Raw genomic sequence first — 15,478 nt, forward strand, 5'->3', positions numbered from 1 at the left:
CTCTGCTTCAGTGTGTGTGTGTGTGTGTGTGTGTGTGTGTGTGTATAAACCTATCCTTCTGAAAGAAAACTTCACCACAGGACTGTTTTATTCAAGCAAAACTCTTACTTACTTGTGCCATGAAAGGGCTGTACCACACATCCTCCTGGTGCATATCAATCAGCTCTCAAATATCCATGTCAAAGAGAGCACAAATAGAAAAACTTTCTCTTGGTTTTAGGTGTCAGATGTTAATGGGAACAAAAGACTCTGAATGGGAGGAAAATACCAAACAATTTGTTCTAGCTGAAAGCCCCAGGCTTTCAGCTAGAAGGATGATTCATTGGGTGCCCAAGAGGATGGGGAGAGAGAGATTGAGGGAGACAGTGTGAGTGAGTGAGTGAATCTTTCTCTTCATGCAGTAAACGCTGGAACATATCCTCTCAGAAACCCTTGACTTAGCAAGTTAGAGAGGGCAGAGGCAGAAGAGATGCAGCGTCAATAGGACGTCACATTATGTTCTGGTTGAGGACTTTGGCCTGACCAAATCAATGAGTGATCGGCCAGGGCTGGCTGAGTAGTTTAATGATTGTGAGTAGTCTTGAATAGAGGGCTGTTGCCTCTCTGTTGGGCCCACTGCTAGCACACCCACACCCCTTTTAAACAACCTCTCTTCACTATTCTATAAAGAGCTCCAAGGGATATCACAAGGCAGAGTCTCAGTAGCTCCACACAAATAAATCCTTCTTCTTTCTAATTATTATTGAGATGGTTGCAGCAAATGGTAAAATTTTTGCACCCTTAGGAAAGATCTCATTGATGTCAGGCACAGAATACGTGACTTAGGCCTGGTACAGACTGGCGCAAAGTGCTGGCCTGGGGCCGATTTTAGGGCTCAGGAGAGCGGAGCGTCTGCACGTGCCTAAGCCATACCACACCATAATGGCTCGCCCCAACCAAACGGGGGCCGCCATGATGACGTACATATGACGCAGTGTCCAAATGGTGCCACGTGGATGTCAGCATGTGCGAGTGTGCACAGCCTAAGAAGAACCCACCAGGAGCGGGTTCTTTTTAGGGCTCCCGGAGGCTATGGCATTTTGTTGCTGCGGCCTCTGTGTGGGACAGAAGGGGGTAGTGTCTCGGCGCTCCTTTCTGCCCATCTGTATATGCCCTTAGATTCATAGTTATTCTGTGGGCTTTTACATTGTTCAAAACTCACAACATGGCTTGGTCCATGTTTCAGGACACTATTGTGTTGTTGTTGTTATGTGCCTTCAAGTCATTTCCAACTTATGACAACACTAAGGCAAACCTATCATGGGACTTTCTTGGCAAGATTTTTCTAGAGGAGGTATGCCATTGCCTTCTCCTGAGGCTGAGAGCATGTGACTTGCCCAAGGCCACCCAGTAGGTTTTCAAATCCTGGTCTCCAGAGTCCTAGTCCAATGCTCAAACCACGCTGGCTGTTTATATCTCTCACGACACTGCAGCCTGAATATTCCTAATTTATATTTGCCTAAAGATCCAGTTGTTTCCATTGGCCACAGATCCCTCCTGAGCTGGTGCTGTCCAGAATAATATCTATAAGAAAAGGATAACCTGAGGACACCATGGACTGTATCAATCTGGCTACATGGACTTTCAAATTTTCTTCTAGTTTTTGCTTATTCTGTCTACTTATAGACTGATCCTCATCACTGTTCTCTTTCCAAAACGGTTTTCTTTTGTTTTTGATTTTCTAGACAACCACTAATCTTGTAAAATTTGACAACAATGCCTTTCAAAGTTCTTTTCCCACTCTTTTTCAGATGATGCAGTGAAAGCAGTGACTAAACAGGCACATGTTTAGCCCATGTCTGGGGGGAAAAACAGGCTCAAATGTGTTGCATATTAAAACAGAACAAATTCCACAGCATGAAGAATTACCTTTTGAACTATATATCCTAGAATCCCCCACCAGCATGGCCACTTTCAGAGTGGGAGTTGTTGTCTGAAAAAGTAATTTTGCAAAACTCTGAAAAACTGTCCTTGGAATGCAAAGAACAAAGAACTCATTGATCATGGAAGTATGAAGCACATGTGATGTAAATAACATACAGTTATGAAGGTCTTGAAACCATGTTGCATATAAATAACAAGAACTATTAAAAATTAGGCATTTTAAAAGGATTTTAACAGATGTACATGTGTGAACTTTCATTATATATGTACATCAATTGGTCATTTATTGATTGATTTATATTTAGACTGTTCTGAGCCAATGGGTCCTCAAAGTAATTTGCAATGAAATCATAATAAAACACACTAAAACACTTGTTGAAAGAGTTAATAAAAAACTGTGAGCATATGATCAACTTTTTTCTAGCCTGTTTTCACAAAATTGATAATACTCCTCCTTTCATCTTTGCCTTCATTGAATTGGAAAGACAATTTCACCCCAAAGTCTCTGATCTCTCCCTCTATAAAAGATACATTTAGAAGTATGGGTTCTTTTTTGTACATGGATATACATGTGAAATATGCATGGATACAAGTGAGAGGACCCCAAGCTTATATTGGGAGGACACAAGTCCAGTTTGGACTTTAGTAGAAGTCAATACAAACTTCACTCCCCTCTGTACTCTTGGCTAGTTTAGAGCTTCTTGAGTAGATGGAAAACTGGCAATAACAGCATGATTAGCAAGTGAAAATAAATCACAGGTAGACTGGGTTTGGGACATAGAGACTGAGGCTGAGGTTACTTGGGTATAACACCTTCTGGAACTATTGCTGTTGTGTGCCTTTATGTTGTTTCTACTTATTGCAAATGTGCAGCAAATCTATTACAGGTTTCTTGGCAAGTTTTCTTCAGATGATGTTTGCAAATGCCTTCCTATGAGTCTGAGAGAGTGCGATTTGCCCTGGGTCACCCCAGGTCACCCAAGGATGACCAGGGATTTAAACCTTGGTCAAACTCCAACATGTAAATCACAACATCACTCTGGCTCTTGAACTGTATTGAAGATACATCCTATCCAAAGAAGATGAAGATTCCCATTTAAGAGGAAAATGGAGAACAACATACAACAGTTTGGCTAGTTTGAGGGAGGGTGTGTTAGGTATCAAGCAAGAAAATTAAGAGGCAAGGCTATTTTCTTTCATCATCAACATTTTGAAAGTGAAGCTTGTACCAACCTTCTCTTTCCTGCTGTCCTCTCAATATTTTAGACTACAACCCCCATTACCCTCACCACTGGCTGACTGGGATACAGGGGTGTTATAGTCACATCAGAAGGGTCCTCCTAGATTGACAGACAGGATTTGAACTGCCCTCTGATTGCTCCTGCCGAAACCCAGTGGGCTTTTCCCTCAGATCTGGCAATAAGTAGAGTGCTCCTTCCCCAGGCCTCCAAAAATGATGAACTCTACCTTGGTCCTGCGCACGCACACACACACACACCCTTGTGAAAATACAACTACATAAGTAACAACAGGTAGGTGGAGAGTGTAATGGGAAAAAGAATGGGGAATGCAATACAAACTAAGCTGGATCAGACAAACAGAATATCTATCATCCAGCCAATCAGAAATGTATGAGAAGCCCACAAACAGAACACCAAAGCAACATCCCTACTTTCCTGTTTGTTTCTAATATGTGGCATTCAGAGGTTCAGTCTTTCTGAACCTGGAGGTTTCCGTAATAAAGGGATTAGGAACCCCTCCCAGGAACTGAGTCCCCATGACACCTTCCAACTGCCTCTTATCTGTTATCCCCAGTCACTGATCCTAGAGGTCTGTTGACTGGATAAAGACGCACAGGGCACAAAGGAAGTGGGTGGCTCTAATATTAATGGGGTGGCAAAACTATTCTGAATTTCAGACTGAACTTTAAAGGAGCTATCCAAGGTGCCAACCCACACATTTAGAATTCAGACTGAAGGTTTGCTGCCCTACTGACTTCAAAGAGAGTAGCCTTAACTGGCAGTTGGCCAAATCCAGCCTGTAGGCCAGAGATTATAATATGGCATCATGAGAAACTTTTTCTTGTTTTATGCCTTCCAGTAGCTTCTGACTTACAGTGATCTTCAGGCAAACCTAGCACAGGATTTTCTTGGCAAGGTTTGTTTAGAGGGGGTTAAATTTCTACTACCTTTTACTGAGGCTGAGAGAACGTAAAGCTAAACTAAGACCTATTCTCTGTGTATACATTATGTGTCTCTTCCATTAAAACCATCTGACAAAACTGAGGCTATTGTACTTTGGCCCATAACATGATTCACTGGAAAAGATAACAATGTTGGGGAAAGTGGAAAGCAGCAGGAGAAGAGGAAGACCACATTTCAGATGGATTGACTCAATCAAGGAAGCAGATGGCCATCTTGAGAGATCTGTCTGTCTATCTCTACTCACTCACACACCCAGGTCTTTTGCAAATAGCCCTTATTCATTTAAAATTGGCAACCACAAAATACTTTGGATTACAAAGGTGATATCACTGAAAAATTCATTCCTTCTGGGAAAAGCTATTTGCCCTCCAGCTGTTATGGAAATTTCAGCTAAACTGAGAAAGGATAGGGCAATCCAAGGGGTGGTTGCATAGTCCCTGCTAATCAAAATGTCCTGGAGCTTTGGGCCTCTGAAGCTGGACTCCACTATACCTATCTCTACTTGTGGAACAGAGTGGGGGCACCATGTTATTCTTTGCATGAAGGAAGCAAAATATCTTTGTGACAGAAATTCTGCCAGACATTCCTAAAGGAATGTGACCCTTGACAGAAAAAGTGGTGCCCCATGTCTGCTGTATAAGTAAGAATACCATTGTTTATACCTGAAAACTCTGGGAGATGTGTTTGTAGCCAGAAAGCTCCTACCTTGGAAAATGAAGAAGTGGTTCATTGTCACCTTTGCCGTATGGATGTCCTCCATCCTTTCTCTCCTTGGCAACTGAATTGATGCTGCTTCCCTGGCTTTTACTTTTATACAAACAGGGCAGGTGGTCCTCCTATCAACATAAACTAATTTGGTATGTGGCCTCGAGATTAAAAAGTGATCTTCTTACCTTCCCAATATTGGTTTGAGCTTTCATTGGCCTCAGGCTAGCAACTGTTACTTGTCACCAGATGCAGTGGCTACCTGGAGATTTGCCCAACTAATATTAAGCCTGGAATGTGCTGCTTTATTCTCTCCTCTGCTTTGGGCATGAACTTGGTATAAATATGATTGCCTTTACTAAAATATTCCATCTACCCTAGTTCTTGACATTCTGTTCTTTTAAAAAAAGAGAATGGAGATTTATTGTTCCTTGAAAATTTGGTAGCTGTTTCCATGGCCATACATATTTGACACATACATATTAGTAATACGTCATGAAACTTGTGGACACATCCGCTCCCTCCTTCCCTCCCTTCACACTATTTCATTTTAACAAGCACAAACACATTCCATCTTCAGGCTGTCATTCTTTCCTTGATACCATTGTTTTATGCTATAAACAAGACATTCAGATATTCCAAGGTTATTATATTATCTTTTGAGGATTAGGCAGTCATTGGGTGGAAGGCATGCTTGTGTCTGTTTTGGTGGCAGCCATAAGTGGTTACCTAGAAAAGCCACCTTTTCTGTCATAGCTTGCCCTATCATTTATTGATGGCCCAATGGACAGACAGATTTGTGATAAGCCCCTAAAGCAGTTGCAGTTACTAGGAACCTCTGTGTGTGTGTGTGTGTGTGCTTTGTAAAAAAAACTACTGATTGAAAAAGACATGATTATGGATTGGAATGTGCCATGGAAAAGCAATACAAATTACTTTCCCCTTGTCTCCTAGAGTCACAAAATTAGTAAGTATAACTGAAGCAGTGTTTATTAAGGAAGTCGGAAATAGCAGCATAGAGGGAAAGAGGAAGGAGTGGGTTTAGCAGACCTAAGGGCATGGCCATAGCAAAGCAGGAGCTCAAGAACTGATAAGTGAAGATGCAGGATCTACATGCGCCCTAAAATGTATGGCAGGTGTCTCCTTTTAAAAAATATTTTTATGTCCTGTGTTTAGTTAGATAGGTGTGTGCGTATTTAGCAGCATGGATTATAAAAGGATGCTGAAGGAAGGATAGAGACAGATTTTTGGTGTCAGGTTGCAGCCACATACCTGCAGTAAACAATGTCAATGTCTATCCTGGCATGGATTTTGCGTGCGATAAGCTCCATAGAGACTGCAGTCAAGAAATCAGAAGAAGACTAGGAATGGGAATGACAGCAATAAAAGAACTAGAAAAGATCCTAAAGAGTAAAAATATACAACTGAGCACTAAAGTTAGAATCATCCAAGCCATTGTATTTCCCATTACCATGTTTGGATGTGAGAGTTGAACAGTGGAAAATAGCAGTTAAGAAGAAAATCAACTAGTTTGAGATTTGATACTGGAGAAGAGTTCTGAGGATACCATACACAGCTAAAAAGGCAAACATATGGATCCTTTTCAAGCCGGAAATCTCCCTGGTAGCCAGAATGATCAAACTGAGGTTGTTGTACTTTGGCTGCATCATGACAAGGTGCAATTCATTAGAAAAGACAATAATGCTACGACAAGTGGAAGGTAGTAGAAAGAGAGGAAGACCACATGCCAGATTCAATCAGGTAGATTCAATCAAGGAGATCAGGGGCCTGAATTTGCAGGACTTAAGCAAAGCAGTGGAGGATAGGGAGTCACTGAGAGATCTCATCGACAGGGTGGACGTGAGGCGGGATCAACTTGAGGACAGTAAACAACAACAAACCAAAATGGAAATCATAAGTAAAGTGATGCCCAGTGAAAGAATATGTCACCCCTGGATGAAATTTGGAAGAAGCTTTCAAGTGGTCTCTAAAAGGTTCAAAAATGTTTTTGTGTACTTATCTAAAGTTTACCTGACCTGACTGTTTCATTACACATCTGCATACTTGACAGACATACTGGTATGTATGTTAGTCTAGAATATCAGCGTGCAAAGGAATTTTGCAACACCTCATTACCATATTGTCACCTCATTACTATACCCCACAAATTTTGCATTTCCATTGTTTTTCATACAGTCTATAAAGTTCCTCCCTGGGCATCAGTTCATTCCATGTATCTGAGGAAGTAGACCAAGTTTACAAAAGCTCATGCTACAACTTCTTTCACACAGTTAGTGACAAAGGTGCTTCAAGATCCTCTTACATGTGCATATTCTTAGTTATGGATAAAAAGTTCACAGAAACATTTTGAACTGGTTTGTGTGTGTGCTGGCTCTGGTACCAAATATTGTGTTAAAGAAGTAATGCCCAGGAACACATTTACTTAACTAAAGTAAACTAAAGCCCAGTACATACCTTTAAAAAAGGCCGGACTTGATGTAGCCTGTTTCCCTCTGTAGGGACGCTACAGCCACCAAACTGTGTGGCGTCCCTCCAAAGTAAAAAGAACCAGGAAAACCCAGGTTCTTTTTGGGTTGCCAGGCAGACATCACGAGTGCGCTATTGGCGCACTCGTGACATAAGCAATGCACCACAATGTGTATATGCTGTGTGTTGCTTACATAAGGATAGCAGCACCCATGTGGATGGGATGCTGCCATGATGCCGCCGCTGTGTCATGCTAGGGTTAGGGAACATGTGGGTGGTGCGTGGTCCCTAACCCTAGTATCGCCAGTGGAACGCTGCTTCAGGATCATCTGTCCTGAACCTAAGTTATACCTGTATAGCCCTTGTTATCTCTGGCCAAAGCACTAATTGGCCATGCCAGCTGGGGAGGGTGGTGGTGGGAATTGCCATACAACATACGTGCAGGGCAAGGCTGTATGGAGCCAGTTCTCCTATATTTCTCTGCTTATACTTTGCCCCTTCCTCAATACAAGAAACATGACTGGACTGTTTAATTTTACTACACGACTTAGTTCTCTGAATGGATTAAAATAGAAAAGCTGTTGGATTGAACTATTTATACCTTACAGCTCACTTTTTCTGAGCTTGAAGGCAAGCCCTGTATCTTTTTTTGGTCTAATGTGAAGCACCTAGTTTTTAATAGGCAACCTAGAAATTATCATCATAAGCAATACACAGCCTTACTGAGGATGAGCTGGGTAATCCCCTAGGAACCTTGGTGACAAAATAATAGTTGTTTATGTGTGTGTGATTACACAATATGTATGAATGTATACATATTTGCATTCATTGTTTTCCTAATCTTGATTACTTTGTAAGCATACACAGCTACAGGAATCCATGGCACTGGCAGGAATCTAGCCAGAGTCAACGTGTAGGTCAGGGTGGGGATCCTGTGACCTGTCAAGTGTTGTTGCTATGCTGGGAGATGTTGCATATCTCAGCATCTTCCACTATAGCCCTATGCTGGCTAGGGCTGCTAGGACTTGCATTCTACAACAGCTGGAAGGCCACGTGATTCTTACCCCAGTAGAGCTCATTGCTTCCTAATCTGATGGAATGAGCGATAACTGGATTGCCAACTCCTGATCCAAATGGGACTCCTGTGATTTTAACAGTTACCACTTCCTTTCTTATCTTCTGAAGGCTGTGGTAGGGCAAAGATGAGTTCAGTGAACGAGGTAACTCCATAGCCCCCAGATGTCCTGATTTGGAAGCGATAATCCTGATTAATTCTCTGTCATCCCATATTTTCAGATGCTTTTAAAATGTCTCTCCCCTTCTCGCTTTCCCCTCAGCTTACTTCAGTTGCTGCAAACTGAGTTCAGTGTGCACGTGTGCCTTGAACTCAATTAGTCCAGCAAGAGGGAGAGGAGAGGAATCTTGCCCTTCACAGAAGGCTTAGGGAAAAGCAAACTGCTGCAGTCTCTCATACTTCGTCTGTTCTTCTCAATAACTTTTGCCATCTTGATCACACTCTGAGGTTGCTTGGCCCCATGTGTCCTGGTTCCCATCTGTGAAATGTTGGAGTGCATGGAACTCTCTTCATTACCCTGCCATGATGAAAAGAGTTACAATTTCCAACTGTGCAGCTTGCGGAGGTGGGAAGAAGAAACCTTGTTTGTATTAGAAATTGGATGCAGGTTGACTCTCCCTTATCCAAAATGCTTGGATTTTGGAATATCTGTATTTGTATATATGTACATAATCTTGTAGATGAGACCCAAGTCTAAACACAAAAATTCATTTATGTTTCATACACGTTCTGCACATAGTCTGAAGGCATACAATATTTTAAATAATTTTGTACATGGAACAAAGTTTGTGCATACTGAACTATCAGTAAGCGAAGGTGTCACTATGTCAGCCACCTGAGAAAGATTTGGATTTTGGAATATTTTAGATTTTGGAATTCTGGATAAGGGAGATCAATCTGTACCACAGGCCTAAACTAGATGAAGAAAAAAAATACTATACAATAAAAAGAGAGAAATATGCTTTACTTGTGCTAATCGGGGTGGATTGAGGGTTTAAGGGTTTTTAATTGTATTTTTATATTGTTGTTATTTTATATTCATAGTGCTGTAATCTGCTTTTATTCCTTGAGAAAAAGCAGAATATAAATAAATACTATTAATAATAATAATAATAATAATAATAATAATAATAATAATAATCTCCTAGCTAACACTATTTCAGTCTAGATTGAAAATTGCCATGGCCTGCTTTGATTTGCCTTAGGGCACTTCATTGTCAAATTCTACACTGACTACGGTGTTTATCTGTTCCATGTGCTTACACTGGTTTTATATCTCTTTCCTACTGTAGGGCAGAAAACTGCATACACACACCTTAATGTTCCTATTCATGAGGACACATCTCCAAAAAGGACAAAAAGTCCTTTTAGTTTATCTGAAATAAAAATCTGACTGGCTCTGATTGGCTTCCAAAACCAGATAATGCCTGCCAAGCAGCAAGATTTCTTATATTAAAAGATGGGGCTGTCACTTTTGCAGCTCCGCCCTGCCCACATGGTAGGCATGAGTCTAAATTAGTGAGTCTAGATTAGTACTGCGTGGAAATCAGATTCTTGTTTTGCATCAAGTGTCTTGACAACATTGCATGGGCTACTCTGCTTTGCAAGTCAGGGTGATCCAAAAGTTAGCAATTAACTAAAGGAATTTCTAGGGAAGAGGGAAGTGTGGAAAAATGGTAGAAGTAGCACAAACCCCTTTAGACTTTGCTCCTGTTCTGTGTATAAAGGACACATAACGTGTTTTCCAGACAGCTTGTCTGCAAAAGAGGGGTGGATGTAATGTATGACCTTGAGATGTGTTTCTGAATGGCTCACCTGCAGCAGGTAAGAGGACAAGTACAGACAAGACCCCAGGGGACCACGCCTAGTGTTGCCATAGCCCATTTCTTAAAATCTGGCATTTCAGTTTGCATATTCTGCAAATTATTCTAATTATGCAAATTACTTTAATTTTTGTTTTAGTTATGCAAACTCTTTCTTCTTTCAGTACATTTCAGTTTTTGTACCATTTTCATAGCAGCAACTAAGCTGACAGAATCAGCGTAGAGTAATTAATGCTCAAAGTGCTGGCCTTGGAACAAAAAGACCCAAACTTCTCCTTACTTATGGAGTTTAGCATTTGACTTAGGCCATCACTATCTTTCACCAAACCCTCTTTATGGGATTTGTTGTGGGGAGTAATAGGTAGGGGGGACCAATAAATTGGATATATATATGTCAATTGCAGCATAAATAAAAGAACAATCATTTCGTCACTTCCAGTGGTATTCTCAGTGGATCAGTGTACAAAAATTTCTTACCAGTTCCATGAAAATATCACAGAAAGCCCCTGAGAGTGACTGCCATTTGATTCACGCCCAGGGCGAAATAAGTAAAAAACACAGGAAAATAAAGACAAACTGCAGTAATTGAAAGGAAAATGCACTGTGTGATTTCCTCAAGAGATATAGCTTAATTTTTTTTATTACAACCAAAAAATAGTTTAGTTTAACTATCTTTCAGCTATCTGAATTTTCATTACAATGCACATGCTAATCCACTCATTTGTCCTAGGTTGTCTGTGCTCTCATTGTTTTTTGATGCCAGTTAAAGTAATAAATAATATTTGTCCTTATTGCATTTCCATTCCCTCTCACCTCCCTAATTACACTCTCCCACCTTAACCATGAGCACAAACGTTTGGTAACTGAGGCAGCACTCCATGCCTCTGGTGAAGTGGACTCCATCCACAAAAGCTTATGACAAATCAAACTCAGTCAATAAGGGTAGATAAGGATAAATAACAGAGACTGGTATTTTTGCTGCAAAAGACTAACACAACTGCTGCCTTTAAAACTTTGAAAGGTACAGTATAAGGGGGGTAAACACTACAAAGTGTACAAAATGACAGACATGCTTCTCCCTCCTCTCCTTTCTCTCTCTGCCTCCCCTTGCAACATTGCAATGCCCCTTTGCCTCCTTTATACATTCTGCCACTTGTGTCAGTCACTCTCCTTTCTCCTCCTACTCCCTCTGTTACTTCATCATGCACCTGAAAGGCAGGGCTGACTTGTTTCTTGCAAAACGAATGGACAGAAAAGTGAATTCACATTTTGTCTCATCTGTCAGCTCCTACAAGAATTGGAGACTTCCTTTTTTTCTGATGAGAGCTTGGAATCCAGGCCATATGGTGGCCCAAATGGATGCCAGATGGCATACCTAGAATCTAGATGAAACCTGGCCAAACCTGGTGATATGGCAACCCTGACCAAGCCTAGGATCTAGAACAAGGGTGGGAACCATGTGGGACTCTTGAAGTTGATGAACTACAACTTCCAGCATCTCTCACCATTACCTATGATGGCTAGGGCTACTAGGAACTGCAGTGCCATAAGAGACATAGGATTCCCTGGCTTTGCATAACAGCAGCAACCAAAATGGACAGTCTTCCTCGGAAGGTACGGATCTAAAAGCTGGTTCCAGGCCATTCTAAAACAGGTTCTTGACCCTCAGATATAATTAAACCCAGAACATCTCATAAGATAAGGAGTGGGGAATGTGTGGCCCTCCAAATGTGGGACTATAATTCCCATCTTCCCCCATGACTGGCTTTGAAGGCTAGAGCTGATGTACATTGAAGGACCACACATTCCCCACTCCTGTCATTAAAAGGCAAACATTTGTCCTGCACAATACTAGGCAAGGATTTGCCAATAATTATCCATTTCAGGCCATACTCACTTGGCCTTTTGGATCATGTGACTTGGGCAATCTGAAGTGTGTATATTTCAAGTGCAGACTCCCCTTGCCTACCAACATATAGAACTGAAGGCAATATGAAGCCACAGACATAGGGTGTTGAGGATGATATGGGCTCACCTGAAACCATAGCTACACAACTGACTGCAATAGCAATCTGAATCAGGATGGTGATAGGGATGTTTGACTGAGAATCATTGTTTCTTACAGACAAGAATGTTCCATGTTTATCACCTTAGTCTGTTCAATTGTAAGGCAACAATGATGTCCTATGAAGAAGAGAAACCAGTCCAGTGCCATCAGCTTTGAGAAGGGGGAAAGATCTTGTGGGCACCACCTTAATCCTTCCCTCCCAGCCACCAAGGTACTCAGCATAGGTGTCTACTCCTGTACCTGGGCATTTCATCACAAAATACACTTGTTAAATATGCTCTGATGTTCTCTCTCTGTCTGTCTGTCTTTCCCCTCATGCCTGAAAAAGTTGGGTAGTGTTTTGTTTTCTATACATTGAAGCTCTCTTGATTTCCTGCTACCCTTGAAAAATGGGCATAGAGACTTTATGTTCTACTGATTCTAGTCTATGTCACTGTGCATGTTTCTGCTGTCTACTGGGCAGCGGCTTCTTTAGTCTGCTCACTAAGGCACAAGGGCACCAGGCACAGAACAAAAGCCAGTAGAATAATGAGATTATGGAGGAAAACGGAAAATATGGCACTAGATTGTTTGTTCCTTGGACATCATGCTTCTGGGTAACATGTTTTCCAAGAGTAATGTTGGGGTCATTTATTTTCTGTAAAATGGCCTTGGGGGGGATCTTGCCTTTTATTTCATAGTACAGTAGGATTTTATTGTTTATTGTTTCTACTGATGCCTTTGATTAGGGCTAAGAATAAACTCATGAGATATTAGGTTCTCAGTACTACTGCCTTATTCCTAGTGGGATGTCCTAAAGCTCAGGGACATGCGTCAGTAATTAGTACTTCTTTCTCCATAGCTCTACAGAGCACTCCTAATCCCAACGTACACCTGCTCTCTGCTGTCAGTATTATGAATCGTCTTGACCTTGACTGCCTCTGCCCAGGTTCTCCTGGAAGACTGGCTGAAAATTTAGGAAAGTATGAAAAGGACACCCCTTCTATGACATGGGAGAACTCCCACACGAGTTTGGATGATGTGCAGGGACCAGGTAAAAGAAACATTATAGGATATTGCTACACATAAGCCATTGCACACGAGTACTTTGCATTACCTAGTTAATTTTAATGTTTTATTTCTTGTTGTTATTTGCTGTCAAGATGACTTTGACATCTGGTGACTATATGTCCTACTCATCATCATCATCATCACCTTTCCTCTCCAGAGCTATAACTCCTGGGGAATAATGGAACCTTGTATAGCATTTGAGAAATCAGGCCTGTAATATACTGTTTCAAGAAGAGTGCAACAAGACCAGATTCTCAAGCATTGCCTGTAGGGACAGGAAGAGATCTGATGACCTCCCCAGAGATAAAAGGCTTTCCTACAGATGATGTTATTCAACAAATGTATGCTAATTATGTTGTTCCTCGTTTGTTGATGGGAGCCAGGCTTCTTCCCACAACACATCATTTCTGCAACATGGCATTATGTTATCTCAGGATTAAATATATTGGCAGTGGGTGGAACATTTCCTTTGAAAGACCTAAGAGAGTCTGTTGAGAATGCTGCACAAACTGTGCTTGTAGCTACTGTACAAATGTTATAAATTCCAATAATCCATCCAGGGTGCTGGATCTATTTTGAGAATAGTATTTGGCCCTTTGATATCTCCCTTCAAAATCTAGACTAAAGCTCAGAGTGGATTCACCACTCCATTGACATGGAAATCACCAGTTAACACTGATTCTAGTTAAATCATTAATGGCTGTGTAACACTAAGTAAAAGTTCTTTGCCCTCATGTCTGTGCCATTCTTTGGCTTTAAAGAATGCCTTAAAATATATGCACTTCACAGTACAAATCTAGCATGAGTGTACAAACCCCAGCAGGTCTTCCTGACCAAAATTCCTTGCCATTTTTGCTAACAACTGGAGTTTAATTATCATTTGCAACAAGTGTTCAAAGACATCATTTTTGCTGTATACACACAGTGTGAGCAAACTGAGCCTGCAAGCAGAGATAATTGCTCAGCTGCCTTTTGCCAAGAACCCCATTGCCCAGCCCACAGATGATGAATACGTCTATGAAAAAGGAACAATTAGGAATGTCGTGAGCATCAAACCAGGGATGCTGGCAAATGTCCTTCTTGAATGCTACAGAACAGGATAGAGGCAAAAAAGGCCCTATTTACTTTTAACCCTGTAAGAGACTGCCACCACTGCTACCATCATTGCCTACTGCTTTCCTGGCCAGGGACCCAGAAACATAATTGACACAAGGAAGGAAGTAGTAGTAGACTGCTACCTCAAACCGCAACCAGAGTGTCTTCTTCCACCAGGGACTGGGATTAAAGACTCATACCCTCCAATATTTCACAGATTAAAACTAGGACATATGTAGACAAGTAACACCAGAGTGTGGCCAAACAACAAAATAGGGAAGAACAGACAAGCTATTAATAAGGAAGAATAGACAAGCTAGTAGAGGCTAGCCTACTGAGAAAGACAAAATTCTGCCTCTCCTCTCTCCCCTCCCCTTCTCACTGAGCTAATTGAGTACAAACTACATTTGCATTTTAAACTTGGTTTGCAGCAACTGAATTAACTCAAGATGAAAGGAAGGGGGAAGAGGAGAGAGAAACCAGGATATTTAAAAGCATCTGAGAAAGTGGGACAAGAGAGGATCAATCAGGACTGTTCCTGCCAAATCTGGACAGTTGGAGAGAATGCAGTCCCAGAATCTTTGCTATGGCAAACTATTTCCTTTCTGCAGGGAAGTAAAAAGAGTCTCCAAAATGGCTCTTCATAACTGTCTGCTTTTAGGGAAAGCAGCAGCCAGGTGTCCAGATATCCACAGAGGAACCTCTTCACTTCTCTAAAGAACTTCTGGTATATCCTAATTCACATCTCCCATATGCTTTGATGGACCTCAGAACTGTGAGGATACTGGAAGCTGCATTCTAAAAAACCAAATTATGCACCCATCTAGGCCAGAGGCAGGAAACATTTGACCCTGAAGCTGTTGGTGGACCAGTCCAACCCCATTATCCACCACCATTAGCTGTGTTGACCGGGGTTGCTGGTAGGTGCAGTCCAACTACATCTGGAGGGCCGTGGATGCTTCACCCCAAACTAGCCCAATAGTCTATACTGACTGGCAACAGCTTTTCAGCATCTCACATGTCACCTTCAACACATTCTTTTTTAAAA

General features: G+C 41.4%; 1 protein-coding gene across 1 annotated transcript in view; it reads left to right on the forward strand.

Annotated features, from left to right (window-relative positions):
- Nucleotides 1-13,179: 13,179 nt before the first annotated feature.
- The window catches only part of LOC149321687 (sodium-dependent phosphate transport protein 2A-like), a 28,850-nt gene continuing 26,551 nt past the window's right edge, over nt 13,180-15,478 (forward strand). The window contains exon 1 of the mRNA XM_089515911.1: nt 13,180-13,318. Coding sequence (XP_089372037.1) covers nt 13,180-13,318 — 139 coding nt within the window. The remainder of the gene's footprint in view (nt 13,319-15,478) is intronic.

The sequence above is a fragment of the Sceloporus occidentalis genome, unplaced genomic scaffold (assembly GCF_023333645.1).
Source record: "Sceloporus occidentalis isolate IW3139 unplaced genomic scaffold, rSceOcc1.0.p SCAF_1, whole genome shotgun sequence".
NCBI classification, from domain to species: domain Eukaryota; kingdom Metazoa; phylum Chordata; class Lepidosauria; order Squamata; family Phrynosomatidae; genus Sceloporus; species Sceloporus occidentalis.